The sequence below is a fragment of the Otolemur garnettii genome, unplaced genomic scaffold, assembly GCF_000181295.1.
Source record: "Otolemur garnettii isolate 467f Iridium unplaced genomic scaffold, OtoGar3 scaffold00034, whole genome shotgun sequence".
NCBI lineage: Eukaryota > Metazoa > Chordata > Mammalia > Primates > Galagidae > Otolemur > Otolemur garnettii.
Window position 1 is genome coordinate 8,258,347 of NW_003852429.1, and position 15,796 is coordinate 8,274,142.

Sequence of the window (15,796 nt, forward strand, 5' to 3'; positions counted from 1 at the left end):
AAAAAAAAAAAAAAAACTCAAAACTAGCTGGGTGTTGTGGCAGATGCCTATCATCCCAGGTACTTGGGAGGCTGAGGAAAGGGATTACTTGAACCCTCTTGAGTTGGAAGTTGCTATGAGCTATGAAGCCACAGCACTCTATCAAGGCAAAAGAGTGAGACTCTGTCGAAAAGAAAGGAAAAGGTGGAAGGGGAGGGGAGGGAAGAGGAGAAAAGAAAAAAAAAGTGCTATTCTTTTATCTAGTCTTGCAAAAATGGTAACAGACTCACAGGGATCCAGGTGCACGCTCTGGCCATAGCCTTTGTCCTTGCCAGGGCACATGATTATCAGAAGGTGACCAGCATTTTAGGGAACCTTGTATGATCCAGGAATCAGAGAGGCTGACCAAGCAGGCCTCATCCTTCACTGGCATCCTTACCTCCCCCTGCTCCAATTACCTCCGTGCCCTGGGAAAGGCTAATTCACAACCAAACCAGTGGGCATGCACTTAGCTTTGCTAAACAGGCAAACCTTGTTGCACCAGGGAAGATGAGTTTTGTGATTGCACTTCTCATTAAAGCCCCAAATAGGGGAATCATCGAGAGAGTCAACAAGTATAAGATCTCATAACTTAAAGAGACCTTGGGGCGGTGCCTGTGGCTCAAAGGAGTAGGGCGCCGGCCCAATATATTGGAGGTGTCGGGTTCAAACCCAGCCTCAGCCAAAAACTGCAAGAAAAAAAAAAGAGAGACCTTGAAAATCTTCCCCCTTTTAGTTTTTTGAACCTCTTAGCAAGAAATTTCATATCATCTTGAAGACTAAAGCTGCCTGCTAAAGTGGATGCAATTGGGTTCTTTTTAATAATAAATCTCGAAGGTTTTAGAACATATTGAACCAGTTTCTATGCCTCATATCTCTTCTATTCTTACCACTGACGAGAGAGAAATAAGAAAAAGGTGAAAATTAAGGAAAGCTGAATAGCTATTCTTGAGTTCTAGGTAAACTGATAATACTGTTACTTCAACATGCATTTTCAGTCAAAAAATAAGACTGAAATGCAGCCATAGTACAGAGTTGTTAGCACGTGGGTTCTTGGTCATTCTGTTTGTTTCATTTTCTGCTTAAAGTTGCAGTCCCAGAATTTTCCCAGAAAAATTCTAAATCCATCTCCCTAACAAGAAAATCAGTTTCACAAGTTTATAAGTGAATTTCTTATGATGGAGCAGCAAAACACAATCTGGGGCAGGAGGTTGGGCAGGTGGGGTGACTGCTCCGACCCCTGACAGACTGACTTCCCCCCTCTGCCAGCTGTGAAAGACTGAACAAGTGGGACCCCTCATTGCCTCACTGTGACAGGCTGAACTGTGTTCTCCAAAAAGATATGTTGAAGTCCTGACCTTCAGTATATATAAATGTGACCTTATTTGGAAACAAGGTCTTCACAGATGTGATCAGTTAAGACAAGGCCTCCAGGCCTCTAGGATTGGCCCTGATCTTTCACAACTACTCTTCGCAGGAGAACATTTCGATAGATACACAGGAAGATGGCAAATCAGAGTTAAGCTGCTGCAAGCCAAGGGACCTCTAGGGCTACCAGACATTAAAAGAGGCAAGTAAGAATCCTCCCCTAGAGACCTCAGAGGCGTGTGGCCCTGCTATTTCCTTGGCTTCTAGCCCTCAGAACTGGGAGAGAATACAATTCGATCAGTTTAAGCCAACCAGTGTTTGGTACTTTGTTACGGAAACCCTAAAAAAGGAATACACTCAGTATAAGAAAGCATTTAGGATCATGGCTGCAAACATTAAGTACTATGTAATTTGCTATCTTCTACCTTTCCCCTAACCACCCATTCACTTAATCAGTCAACCTTGAGTCAATCCATCTCAAAAGTTAGGAACCTCAGAGTTATTTATTTTGAACAACTACCCATTTATATCCCCTTGCACCCCAACACCCACCTGGGAAGCTGAGACTCAGTAATCAGGACTCTCTGACATGACTTGAAATAATGCCCCCTTCCTATTTCCACAGGTAGTGGCTTTGCCAACTTCTTTCTCATCTTTTAACAAAGGTTCTTCAACTGTGAACTCTTCAGATTCATCTCTACCTACCCTTCACGGCACCACCCAAATGCCCTGTACAGAATCAAATGAACCCAGTACATTCTGATTTTAAACACTTCCTTCCTTCACAATGATTTGAGGAAATGTTCCATTTTTACCTACTGCCCCCCTTCTGACATCTGAATCCAGCAATTTAAATGACCACTCCCTGTTTCTCCCTCCCCGCCACACTACTGCTATTTTTCAGGTGTGGAAACAAGAGTGTGAAACTCACTTCCGAAAGTCTGCAAGTAACTTGAGCATGTCATCATTGGATAGCTTATTGCTGTCTTGCCTGTAGATGGCAGAAAATCTGGCATTTTTGTCAAGGTTTCCAGATGCATCCTTAAACAATGTCCTGAAATAGCAAAGCAACATTTCTAAACTGTGTTTCCAAAAGACCAAAATAAACCCTCGCATAAGCCTGGTTTCTAAGGGAAGAATAATTATTGTTCCACTGGCTATAGCCAACAGAAATCTTATTATCTAAAAACATGGACAACATTTATAAGGATGGGCACAACTAACTTAATTTACACAGAAAACAGTTTGAGCTGATGGCTTGAGCTTAGGAAACAATGTAACAATCAAAAGCTTAAATAGTAGAGACCAGAGGTAAAGATCACTCCAGGCTTTGGGGCCTGCTCCACTGGAGGCCTGTGGCAGGTCCCTGGAATGCCAGCTCTGAGGCAGACACGCCATCCAACCCTGCTCCTGCTAGCTCTGGTCAGCATCTTTCCTCTCTGTGACTCTACTAAATGGTTTTTCAAATTTGGGGCTTATTTTTCAATTTCACACAAATTCTCTTTGTCTCTGAATTACAAACAGAATAGGACTATCAACCTATCTGTATCTATATAAAAGGTATAACAGGTGCTGCCCTTACCTCGCTGCCCAAGCAAATGGCATTCTGTACTGTCCCAGTCTTTGACAGGCTTGCTTGGCATTCTTCAGCACCTTCTGAGCCACCTTGAAGAAGACATCAGAATAAAGCCATGAGACACTGCATCTCACTGATTGTTATAACCCGAAGAGCCTTCAACACACATTCATTAAACAAGCCCTTAACACACTCGTAGCTTCAGATGCATGGAAAAGCACATCTGACAGTAATGAATGTGGCTGGATTCATTCTCAATGCAGAGAATGCATTCTTTACTCAATGCATTCTCTAGCAGTGATTCTCAAAGAACACACAATAAAGACCATCTCCAACATGTATGTCTTTTCTTTGGTCTTTGCAGGCAACAAACATGCAATTTCGCTGGCTTCCATACTTCCTTATGAGTAAGGGCTACTGACTGAAAGTCCAATGAGTTATCAACTTACATCAATAGTAACATATCACATTACTAGAACTTAAACGACAACCCTAATGAAAATACTAAGTTTTCACAGCTCTAAATATACACTGGTTTATGCAGATTCCCACAGTTTGGGGAAGAAGACAGCATCACAGGTACTGACTCTAAGTTAGGTTGCAGTTTTTAATTGCTATTATATTCTTGCTTTCTAAATATAAGTTACTGCTATTTTTACTTCCTATAATCAATTTTGGTTTGTTGTGGGTTGGCTGATTAATCCTACACTACACAACAAAGCTTGTTTTTGGACTAAGACATGTATGTATGACAGGTCATTATCAATCAACTATACCCTTGCTGCTAAAGCAGGTGACACCTAATTTTTCCAAATTTGCTTACGCTATGATAATGCACTATTATCAGTGCAAAGTCTGATTAATACAGAAAGTCAGAGCAGCAGGCTGAAGAGTCATTTACATTACTGTAGTACATCAGAGTCAAATCAACTTTGGGCAATGTGCTCTAGCACCTTCGAACTGAAGTGTGCTGCTGAGCTGAGGCATCCACGTCACAGTTAGAAATGCAGAGCTCCAAGCCCTGCCCCAATCTTCCTGGATCCAAACCTGCATTCTGAAAAGACCCCCAGTGATCTGTGTGTGCCATCAGTTTTAGGAATCAAAAACTAGAAGATTCAGAAGCCATCTCTTTGTCAAACAAAACCCAGCTGTGTGACCCTGAAGCTCTGTGATTTTCAACTGGTGTGCTGTGAGAGGATCTTGGGTGTGCCGTAAACATTTTAAAAGATCATTAATTCACTTATTTTTGAAAGACACTAAAAGCACAGTAAGTATATTCTTTCTTTAACTCTTTTTTATTGATTGACATTAATTTAAGTGTGCTGTGGAAGTTTAACCATAGGTTCAAGTGTGCCACGAGACAAAAAAGGTTGAAAGGACACTGCTAGGTCAGTGAGCCTCTTTGGGCTCTATTATCTTCACCTGAAAATCAGAGGGCCTGGGCTATACTTTTCACAGCCCCTCCCAGTTATAAAACTTTATCATCCTGTCATAATCATGCTGTGGGAATCACTGCTTTCATGAGTCAAATGGAAAACAATCCGATTGAAACAGATGGCTGGGGATCATCTCTAGACCCTCCCTTTCTTCCTCAGTGCTATGGTCTTGCCTCACGGGGGCACTTAGTAGGGTCACAAGGTAGCAGCTTGCCTTCATGGAGAGCCAACTTTATCTAAACATTTTCAGGTTCAAGATTTTTAGGTTCTAACTATAATGAGTATGTTATGGAGTAAAATGTAGTCTATGTATAAAATTTTAAGCTAAAACACAAAAGACTTTAATAAGTCTTACCTATAGTAAATGAGGGCTGAGCTCTAAGGCTGCCCAAAGAAGAACATAATGCATGTGAAAGTCAAAGTAAAAAACATGTTTTTACCCTTCAGGTTTTTCCTTTTCCTTTCTTTTAAAAAAATCTATAAACAGTAGATACCTATAGCAGCTTTTCATGAAAATGTCCTCCAAAATGAAAATTTACTCCAAATATGTTCTAGAGATCATCTTGGGAAAATTGAAAAGACAATGCGGAGAGAAAAAATGATTTCATTGTAACATCTCTGCCAACATTTCTATGCTGATTAAGATGGTAGAGCCTTAATTCCTGCTTTAATTTAATGCTTTGGAGGCGGTAGGAAAATGAATGCATGAATAATGTACACATGGATGAGCTTTACTTTCCACAAGTAATGAAGGAAAAGACTTCAACAGATGCTCAACGGACACTGGAAGTGTGCAGAGGAAAGTTTAGCCTACAGTGATACGTGATTCTTGCAGCAACATGAGCTGTCAAATTTCAAACCGTGCATGTGGCAGGCAGAAGTAACAAAGGTGGTGTGCATGGGCCTCGGAAATGTGTCGCATACACAGTTGGGGGAATAGATCATATCTTGGGCTTTCATTGATTATTAATCAAAACATGAAAGCTTCTCATCCAAGGTTTTAAGGACTTGGTTTAAAAAAGTAAAAGAGCTTCTCTCCAGAGACCAAGCTTTACTTAGCTTTTATCTTGAAGCAGGGCTTACTCTTTGAAGCAAGTACCTGGGTAAATGGGCTTTTACTTGACTGGGGTTGAAAATTTTAGGTTCTAACTATAATGTAATAAATGATGTGCTTTCAGTGATTTACGTACCCACAGCACTGTCTCAGTGATTTACGTGCCCACAGCACTGTCTCATATATTATCTCTTTGACTCTAATGCTGTCCCTTGGAGGAAGGTGGAGGCAAGTAGTGACATCATTTTTCATCCACAGATGTGACATCTGGAGTCAGACAGGTGATGTGATTTGTTCAAAGCACTCAGGCTAGTTAGACGCTCAGCACCCAAGTCTTCTTATGTGCAAATTTGTTCTTTCACGGCCATCCTGTACTTGGTGGCCATGCCTATGCTGTGTGAGTGCCCACAGAGACAAGGAGAGCAAGCTCTGAAGCCAACTCAAGACACCTTAGTGCCTGCCTCTAGGGTACTCAAGGCTGACACTCCTAGTCAGTGAATCCAGGACATCTCTGAGATGACTATTTATACATTTTTTTAAAGAAAAAGAACTAAAAATATTATAAAACTGGCAAGGACAATAGCACTCAATAACTTACTCTAACCAGGTAACACAATGTGCTAGAAAGTGACAGTCAAATGCCCTTTGGCCATTCTAGCTGTGAGACGCTGAGCAGGTAACTGGCCTACATACACCTCAGTGTTCTGAAGTATGAAAGCAAATCATGGGCTGGATGACTTCTAATATTTACCAGTTCTATGGGACATCCACACCTAGGCACTCCCCAAGTAATATACACTACAAGTGATGAAAATTCATCAAATATACATCTTGCACGTTCTCCTTCCCTCTTCCACCTAAAGTCAGGCCACCTCTGCCACATAACCCTGCTCCTCCAACAGAAACTAAGGGGACTTGAACCCCTGCACTATCAGCCAGCCCATCTGAGTCAAGGGCATCTCAAAGTCTCCAGGCCCACATAGAGGTATAAATAGACCAAAATAATTTCAGAGTCCAAGAGGCACATCAAAAAATAAAATGAACTCTGACTACTACATACATATTTTATAACAATGAAAGTTTACTATGTATAAAGCTGGTAATTCCTTTGCAAATTACTTCAGGATATTAGGATAGACTAGCTAACGAAGGATTTTATTCACATACAGGAATATCTTTCATTAAAAATCGACAAATTAAGTTAAAGAATAAATAAATGTAGAGTATTCTACATCTTCTGACTATAAACATGGCTTACATTAGATTTCAGATTTTTTTTTATCATCACAAAGTAAAAATGTCATTCCTACCTTAGAAGAGTCTGAACTTTTCATATATGGCTCAGCACAATGTGCAATGCTCCCCTGAAGGACCTTTTCAATTCTAGCCACAAGAAATATGTCGGGATGAGGACACATGACTGAAAATATTCCCTAGGGAAACAATTTTCTTTAGTAAGTAGAATTCACAGTTGCAGCAAACAAATCTCATGAACATTACAATAGTAAAGAACAGTGCAATAGCACAACTAGTAAGAAGTACCCAGTGCCAACACTAAACTAGGCAGCTGATCAATAGTTTGTCATCTGCTCAAAAAGTCTATGTGGTGGGAGAGGTGACCAGAGAGGGTTTAGAAAAAAGCAATGAGAAATTAAAAGCCACTTATTTCTCAGCTCACTTTTACTGTCTAACTATAAATACCGTCAATATAATTAAAGACCTAATTTACCCCACTGGTGCATTATAAGATCTCATTTTAGCATTGTTGATGTATTTATATAATGTGCAAGATAAGTCTGAGTGGCCTGAGGGCTCACAGTTCCCACCTGCTTCGGGTACTGCATGGCGGCTTCATGAAGGATGCCCTGAAGGACAGACGGGCTCTGCCTACTGCCATTCACAGGAGCTGGGGATGTGGTGGCCAGCATCTGCCTCACAGAGAAATGGTTCAGGTCCACGTGGAAATCGGCAGAAATCTTTCGGTTGTATTTTATGTCAAACAGGGACAGAGTAACAAAGAAAGGCTCAACCTAAACAAAACAAATAATTCAGACGATCACTATGGCTCAAATGATGAGGGGTAAAAAGGATGCAGCTATCAAAGGAGGAAGGACATGCCTATTTATGATTATTGCCATAAATTACTACTCAACAGTCCTATCCTTTTTCATATAGAGAATTAGGTAACAAGGTAATAAAACATTTTAGGGAACAAATGGAATTATTATTTTACCTTTATGTGCTTTGCTACTTAATGTATGCTCTAAAGAAAGCAGTTGCTTTCCCTCAAGCATCTAAGACAAAATCTGTCTCCGGGAACAGTGAGTACGATCCTGCCACCCTCATTTTTTGTCACGAACATCCTGTCCTGATCCAGACACTGTGCCTCTGCTACCAGAAACCAGGATTTCTCAGCCAGGCTGCACAAGGGCACATGGGAAACTTTTTCTTTAATCTTTATTTTTAAGAATAAAAATTACATTTGTAGTGGGTCCTTCTTCATTTTCGGCAACACAGCATTGCAAATTGAAAGATAAATCATTGCACTTGACAAGAATTCTTTTTCCAAATTTCTCTTCAAATGGCTTCACTTCTGGCTCATGTGACGAAAAGTCAAGCTTCTTCAAAAGAAAATGTAAATATATAAATGCATTGTACTTCTTTTAATATTATTTATACTTTGGATTATAGATGTATCCAAAGGAAACCATTTAAAATATGGAAAAGCTGTACACACACACTCATTTACTCATAGTAGTGTTGCTACTTTACAGTAAGTGGATATAGTTTTAATAGTTACATATAATTCATAATAATGGTCAAGTAAATGATGGCATACCTACTCAATGGATGATTATACCACCCTTAAAAATCAAGATTATGAACAACACAAGTGTCCATCGACAGGTATGTATGGATACATACAATGTGAATACACACAGTGGAATATTATTTAGCCATCAAGGGGAGGAAATTCTGATGATGCATGCTATAACACAGATGGACCTTGAAAATGGTATGTTAAGAGAAAGATAGGGGACACAAAAGGACAAATACTCTATGATTCCACATTTAATGAGGTTCCTAAAACAGGCAAGTTCACAGAGTAGAACAGAGGTCACCAGGGAGTAGGGGGAAAAAGGAATAGGGTGTTATTATTTGGTACAAAGATTCAGTTTATGAAAATGAGAAAGTTTTAAAAATCAGTGGTGGTAATGGTTGCACAACAAGAAGAATGTAGTTAAATGCCACTAAACTGTATGCTTAAAAATGGTAAAAAAGGAAAATTTTATGTTATGAATATTTCAGAAAAATAAATAAAACTGCCTAAAAGCAAAGAAAAAATATACATACACACATTCATATGGTTATGAGGTCTGTAAAGAAATATAGAAGAATACTTATTAAAGTTAAATGGGAAAAAAGGTTTTATATCTGGGACTAAGCCTCAGCTAGCTGGGAATTATCACTGACTTCCAGACTTCTGTAGTGATAACCTGTTATTTTCTAATGGTTATTTTAACAGGTAAATTGTATATTCACTATAAACCTAAAAATGTCTTTGGATAAATCTATCTCAATTTTCAACAATCATACAAATATTCACCACAGTAATGCTATGTTGATGAGATTATAGGTTGTTTTCATTTTCTCCCCAATTTTCTTTTTTTTTTTTGAGACAGAGCCTCAAGCTGTCCCCCTGGGTAGAGTGCCGTGGCATTACAGCTCACAGCAACCTCCAACTCCTGGGCTCAAGTGAGTCTCCTGCCTCCGCCTCCCAAGTAGCTGGGACCACAGGTGCCCGCCACGACACCCAGCGATTTTTTGGTTGCAGCCGTCATTGTTGTTTGGCGGGTCCAGGCTGGGGATTCGAACCCGCCACCTTAGGTGTACGTGGCTGGCGCCTTAGCCGGTTGAGCTATAGGCGCCGAGCCTTCTCCCCAATTTTCCATATTGTTATATTGCTTGTCAATCCAAAATAAACCAAAGCAAACAAATACACTCTTCAAAAATTCTCTTTCCCTCACTTGGTTTTAAATTTTAAACATGACTATGTTAATAGTTCTTACCTGGGCATCTGGGTCCAAGTAAAAAAGTTTAACTCTGCTTTCACTTTTCAGTTTGATTTCAGCATCTCTGGTATTCTGATAATAAGATAAATAAAAATTACTCATAACAAAATCATTCTCTTACAGAGATCTACATATGTTTAAAAGCTGCCCCATCATGAAGGTGCAGGCTGCTAGAAAATTCTACCTCATCTTGGAAAGTTGGCTTCACATCGTCAATAAGGAGGTATGTGCCAGTGAGCACACAGCACACATGGTGAGTGCCGAGAGGGAAAAAGAAGTCCAGACACACCACCCTCACCGCTGGGAAGCCAACAACCTACTGGACAGTCAAAAACAACAGAAAGAAAGCAAAAGAAATAAGCACTTATCTGTCAAGAAAGGCTTCATAAAGTAATGGAATATAAAATGGGCTTTGAATGAAAAGGCAGAATTTAGAGAGCAAAAGGGAGAAAAATATGAACATTCCAGGTATAGCACAAATAGTGAGGATGGAAATGAGCCCAGATGGTAGAAAGGCTTTAATAGGGTCCAGTCTAGGAAGAGAGAGAAAGGGATACATTTCAAACGGAGGACAGAGGAAAACCATGGCAGATCATTCTATAAATATTCACTGAACACCTATGTGCCAAGCACTGGGGACATAAACATGAACAACATCCCCACCCAGGGGATGGGGACACCAGCTGGGCAGACAGCATTTGGACAGGTAGTAAGAAAGGCAAAGTGGGAGCTCACCACACTAGGAAGTGGGAGTCAGGAAAGGGCATCCAGAGAAGGCCCATCTTGAAGGACAGGAACAGTTGGCCAGCAAACAAGAAAAGGGAAGTCTGGGAGGAGCACTGCAGGTGTGAAGGGGCAAGTCACTCCTGAGCAATGACCAAGTCCTCTGCTAAGCCATGTGACTGGGCATGATGGAAAAGGCAAAGAGAAGTGAGTCTGGGACTTGCCTTCTAAGGACTGAAGATTTCATTCAGAATTCAAAATATATGGCAATTATTTTGGGCAAGAGAATAAAATGAGAGTTCCACAGTTTAACAGCAAGACTTGGGTAGGGCTGAGGCAATAGGGTATAATGGGAAAGACCAGAAGAGGCCCCCAGTATCTTTCCTGGGTTATCACAACAGTCTCACAAGTCCCACAACAAGGCCCACCATTTCTAGCCAGGGGGGCCTGCTGAATGGTGAATCCATTACCTGGGACAGGCAACTCAAGGAGAAGAGCAAACCTGTAGAAAAGATGTAAACAAAGTAGAGTATGAAAATGTCTGCAGAATTTCCAACTGGAATCATGCAGTGGACAGAGTGATGGAACTTGAGCATAGGCAGAGAGAAAGCTGGAGTTACAGACTCAGAGAACAGCACACAGGAGGGCACGGAAGTCTAGGGAGACTGTGAAAGAGAGTCTGAGGACAGAATCCCTGGGCCTACCAGTGAAGGGGTGGATAAAAGAGGAAAAGCCACTGAAGAAAACAGACAGATGGTGGCAGAGATGGGGGCTGGAGGCGTGGGAGAGAGCGAAGAGGCTTCTTGCATATTCGCAAAATAGACATCATCTCTATGCTCGTTATTTCACATGCTGGAACCTCTAAATCTGCACCCTATTCTTCTTGACAGTCAGAGCTCTCTATTACTCTCACTCTCCACAGTTAAGTCTATGGAGTCAGAATAGAATGTCGTCTCTCATCTGCTACTTTCCCCAAAGATATGAGTCACCTCAAAGCACCTGATGCAGTGCAGTGACAGCACAGTGGAAAAAGCATCTTGTCTTCTCTTGAGGCTGAAGGAGCTCTATTATTACACTTCTAATCCAGGCTAATGAGAAGTAAAGAGGCTTTCTCAGTCGCAGTTGTTGTATGCAACAGATCCTTAGCAGTAATCTAAATTCTCAGGACTGTACTTACCCAACTGTCTATGTCTAATGAAATGACCACCAGAATACTAATGAAGAAACAGGGTTTCAGTTCAGTTTGTTCAGTTGGTAACAAACCATGCAAAATGCCCTGGACTTCATGTTCATTTGTGAGCAAAAATGTTGAACAAGATGATGGTTCACATCTCTTGCCACAACACAGTTTATCCTGATGCAGTCACTGGGGGCTTGAAGACTGTGGAGGTCAAGGGGCATTTCTACAAATCTTCCATTAATGCTTCCAGGGAAAAATATGTGGCTGCAGAGGAGGCAGACTCTCTCCACAGGGAGGATGGGACAACTTCATTTTACTTGGTCCTGCCTATTACCTTCTAAATGTTTTACATCAAGAGAGCTAAAGCACGCGCAAGTGGAAACTATTTAACTGAACCCAAAGAATTTGCTTTATGTTGCATACTGCCCATGATGCTAGCAGTATGCAACATAAAACCATCAGTGCTAGCTGCAGTAAGCCACCACCACCAATGACATATTCTGCTTCTGAACTGTCTGACTCCTTCCACAAAGGCAAATACTGTATTGTGACCTCAGATGCTAGATTAGGGCAGTGGGTTCTTAATGCAGATGCAATTCCTGGGGCCTTTCTGAAAGATGCTTGTCTGAAATTGCTGTGATGAGAGATGAGAAATGAATAAAGCAGGAACTACACCATGAGCTCCAATACAGTTAGAGAAGAAACAGGGAGGCAGACATATCAAAAGAAAAAAGAAATGAACTACCAGCCAAAATAGACACAATGTTGCTGCTAATACCCAACAGATACATTCTTCACTGGAGAGATCCTTTAATGAGAAAGAAGCAACAACTTCAGATATAAAAATAACCTAAAAGCTTGTCAGCTACCTTCTATATATTGACAGCTCAGCTATGAGATAGATAAAAAGCAAACTTGGCTTCTTATGGTTCCTCCCAGCCCTTCTAAGGCCTGGGATGATGCTATTAAGGCACTCCCAATAAATAGTGGCTGAAGGAATTGCCAAGAAAAATCTAGGAGGCAAGAAAACATGGCTTTGGAGGGCAGGGTTTGACCCCAGAGTTAGCGACTAATAAATATCTGGAATAAATAATGATAAAGGCTAATATTTATTGATAATAGCCAGTATCTATCTGCTGGATCTTATTCTAAGTGCCCTTTCAAGTTTTATAGAGCGGTAGGAGGCAGGTCTCGCCAGAAGAGGAGGCACCAAGGCGTGAGGGTGAAGAGCACTTTGCCCAAAGTCCTACAACATGAAACGGAAGCCTTGCCTCTACCTCAGACCATCTGGCTTCAGAGCCCAGACTCTTAATAAGAAAGAAAAGTACATTATACAAGCAGGTAAGTCAGAAAAGAAGAAGAAACCCAAACAGAAAATAAATATACATAAATTATTAATAGTATCGCTACTAAGTAGTGAAATATAAATTAAAATACCATTTTTCCCTTCCTTTGATGAGGATGCAGAGAAATAGTAATGTTAATTGTAATAACCCTATGAGAAAGAAATCTGGCAATATTTAAAGCATTAAAAACACAATAACCTTTGACCTAAAAATTCCTATCATGGAGAATTTCTCCTACTAAAATAAGAGCACAAGTATTTACTATCATGTTGTTTATTGTACCCTATTGGTGGAGGCTAAAAACTGAAAGTAACTTAAATGCTCACCAATAGAGAGATGACTGGGTAACTATGCATAGCCACAGCTAGAACACCATGCAGCTTACTTTTCTGTAAGGTAGATTATAAGCCCTCTGTGAAAATGAGCAAACTTGGTCAGGCACAGTGGCTGAGGCCTATAATCCTAGCACTCTAGGTGGCCAAGACAGGTAGATCACTTGAGCCTGGGAAAGAGTGAGATCCTGACTACTAAAAATAGAAAAACTAGCCAGGTATTGTGGCAGGTGCCTGGAGTGTCAGCTACTTGGGAGGGTGAGGCAAGAGGATGGCTTGAGCCCAAGAGTTTGACATTGCTGTGAGCTATGATGCCATGGCACTGGCACTCTACCAAGGCAACAGAGTTAAGACTCTGTCTCAAAAAAAAAAAAGGAAAGAAATGAAAATGAGCAAACTCCATTTTCTACTGACCCCAGAGACATCTATGAAATATTCTTAAGTGACAAGACAAAATTTCAGCATCATGTAATATGTATATATCATGAGCATATTTTTAAAATATATCTAAAAATCCCTATATGTGTATGTATGCTTCTATGAGCAACCAGTCTAGTGAAAGGGCAAGAGCAACAGGTTAGTGTCATTATCCTGAGGAAGGTGAAACTGGAGGATGAAAGGAAAGGATTAACTTTTCTTTAAACAACTTCATGTATTTGTCCTTATTATAGCAAGCACATTTAGTTTTAATTAAAAATTTTAACACAGACAAAATAAATACTTAAATGTACTTTCACAACCTAATAGCCCACAAAATATAAAAAACTATGATCCCAAAGACTGTTCTTGAGCACAGAAACGAGCTCTGCTGTTACAACAACCTGTGGACAGCCCATATCACAGTGGTAGAAGGAGCTGCTGGCTTTTACCCAAACACCTAGTGGCCACCATCCTGCCCACAGCCCACTGACTACTTTGGGTTCAGTGGGAAGGAGAATGGAAGAAAATGGAGACAGAAAATGGACAATGGTACAGCCATTCTCTGGAAACTGGCACTTGCTCAAAAGTCAAAGAGAATGATTCACCTAAAACAAAGTCTGCTCCCCCACCCCACTCTGTAAAGCCCAAATTCAACCCCTAATGATAGCACTTTCTGGATTGGGATATAGAGAAAGAAGTACTTATTATAAAATTGGTTTAAAAAAATCAGAAAAGATGCCTGTGAAGTGGTTTGTGTTCCAACAAGTTCTGCTGAGCTGGGTCCTGTGATCCTTGCCCAATCTCAATTAGACTATTATAAAGTTTGAGACACCCAACTTTTTCCTGTGTTCAGATGTGGAAGATTTGTCTGAAAAGATAACATTCACTTAAAAAGAAGCTATAAGGTAATAGAATGTGAGCAATTTTGGATTAACATGAAACTCCATTTCACTTTCAGAACCACAGTGGGAGACCAAATTAAGAACAAGCTGCTGCTGAATAGAATAAAAGCTCAAAATCAGAAAAGCTGTGGAAGAAAATATAAGATGTGAGCATAAGGGTTTTCTTCACACTGTCTTTATTCAAGGAGGTGATACCCATGTTCCATTCTCAGCTAAGATAAATGTTACTAGAGAAATAACTAGTAATGGAGTTTATAACCTGATCATGTTACTCCTTGACTTTCTTTCTGGGGAAGAAATCAATTAACTAATGTGAACTACAGTTTGTTTATTTAATAAAAACTATTTATAAGACTGATGCTATATATCTTGTTATATTCACAACAAAAATTGTTTTGTCTCGTATTAGACAATAGAAGGAAAAAACAGGCTTTAGGATAGATTCAGGGTGTCCCTTACTATGAAAACAATAAAGATGTTCAGTACTGAATGTACAAACATAAGCTCCAAGAGTACACAAAGTATTTTAGAAATCTAAATCCCTATCACTCACACCATAAGTAAAGGGTCCTTGCATAGTATTCCAGAATGAGACATCAGTTATTTTTGCACTAAAATAACTTCCTGTCAGTCATATCCTGTTTGGCTAAGTCTCAGTTATAGGAACAAAAGCCAGGGCAACAGGATGAAGGAGGCAGAAAGAGCAACTGACCAGAGAGGAACCTGCCATTAAATGACACCTCCAACCACTTTCTGCCTTCTCCCATTGGTCTAGGTCAGTGGTTCTCAACCTTCCTAAGACCGCAGCCCTTTAATACTATTCCTGTGGGTCACAACCCCCAGGTTGAGAACCGCTGTAATCTAGGTCTTTCTCTGCAATGTCACTTCACTGTGACCCAACCTTACAGCCTGGCCCTGTCTTGAAGTTTCCTTCCCTGGTGCTGAGCTCTTTACCTCTCCATCCCCTGACTAAACTCTCCTCCTTGCACAGCTCTCTCCTTACTCAGCCCCCTACACACACCTGTGATGCTACAGCCATGGAGCCCATTCCTCCATGGGCTCAACGGGATGAATGACCAATAGTTACAGTTAACTTCTCTGTTTTCTCAATAGGTACATGTGATTCCCACTCCAGGTACACTGGAGGGTGATGTAAACAGCTCAAATCACTCTCTTGCTCAGGGCACAGGTCTGCCCATGCATACTACTGAGCAAGCCAATAAAAGGCAAGCCAACAGACTACTCCCAGCTCTGACAACAAACAGCGCTCTGCATGAATGACAATACATTAAATTTTCTTCATTCTTTTTCCCTTCAAAAAATTACCTCCTGCCTTTTTCTACCTTGTTTTTTTTTTTTTTTTTTTTT

At 40.5% G+C, this 15,796-nt stretch overlaps 1 protein-coding gene across 3 annotated transcripts in view; it reads right to left on the reverse strand.

Annotated features, from left to right (window-relative positions):
* DOCK9 (dedicator of cytokinesis 9) overlaps positions 1 to 15,796 on the reverse strand; it is a 175,143-nt gene that overhangs the window by 98,330 nt on the left and 61,017 nt on the right. For all 3 annotated transcript variants that reach the window (XM_023513093.1, XM_023513092.1, XM_023513091.1), the window contains exons 10-15: positions 9,523 to 9,597; positions 7,933 to 8,073; positions 7,279 to 7,482; positions 6,763 to 6,885; positions 2,969 to 3,051; positions 2,318 to 2,440 (exon numbers count right to left, since the gene is read on the reverse strand). In XM_023513093.1, coding sequence (XP_023368861.1) covers positions 2,318 to 2,440; positions 2,969 to 3,051; positions 6,763 to 6,885; positions 7,279 to 7,482; positions 7,933 to 8,073; positions 9,523 to 9,597 — 749 coding nt within the window. The remainder of the gene's footprint in view (positions 1 to 2,317; positions 2,441 to 2,968; positions 3,052 to 6,762; positions 6,886 to 7,278; positions 7,483 to 7,932; positions 8,074 to 9,522; positions 9,598 to 15,796) is intronic.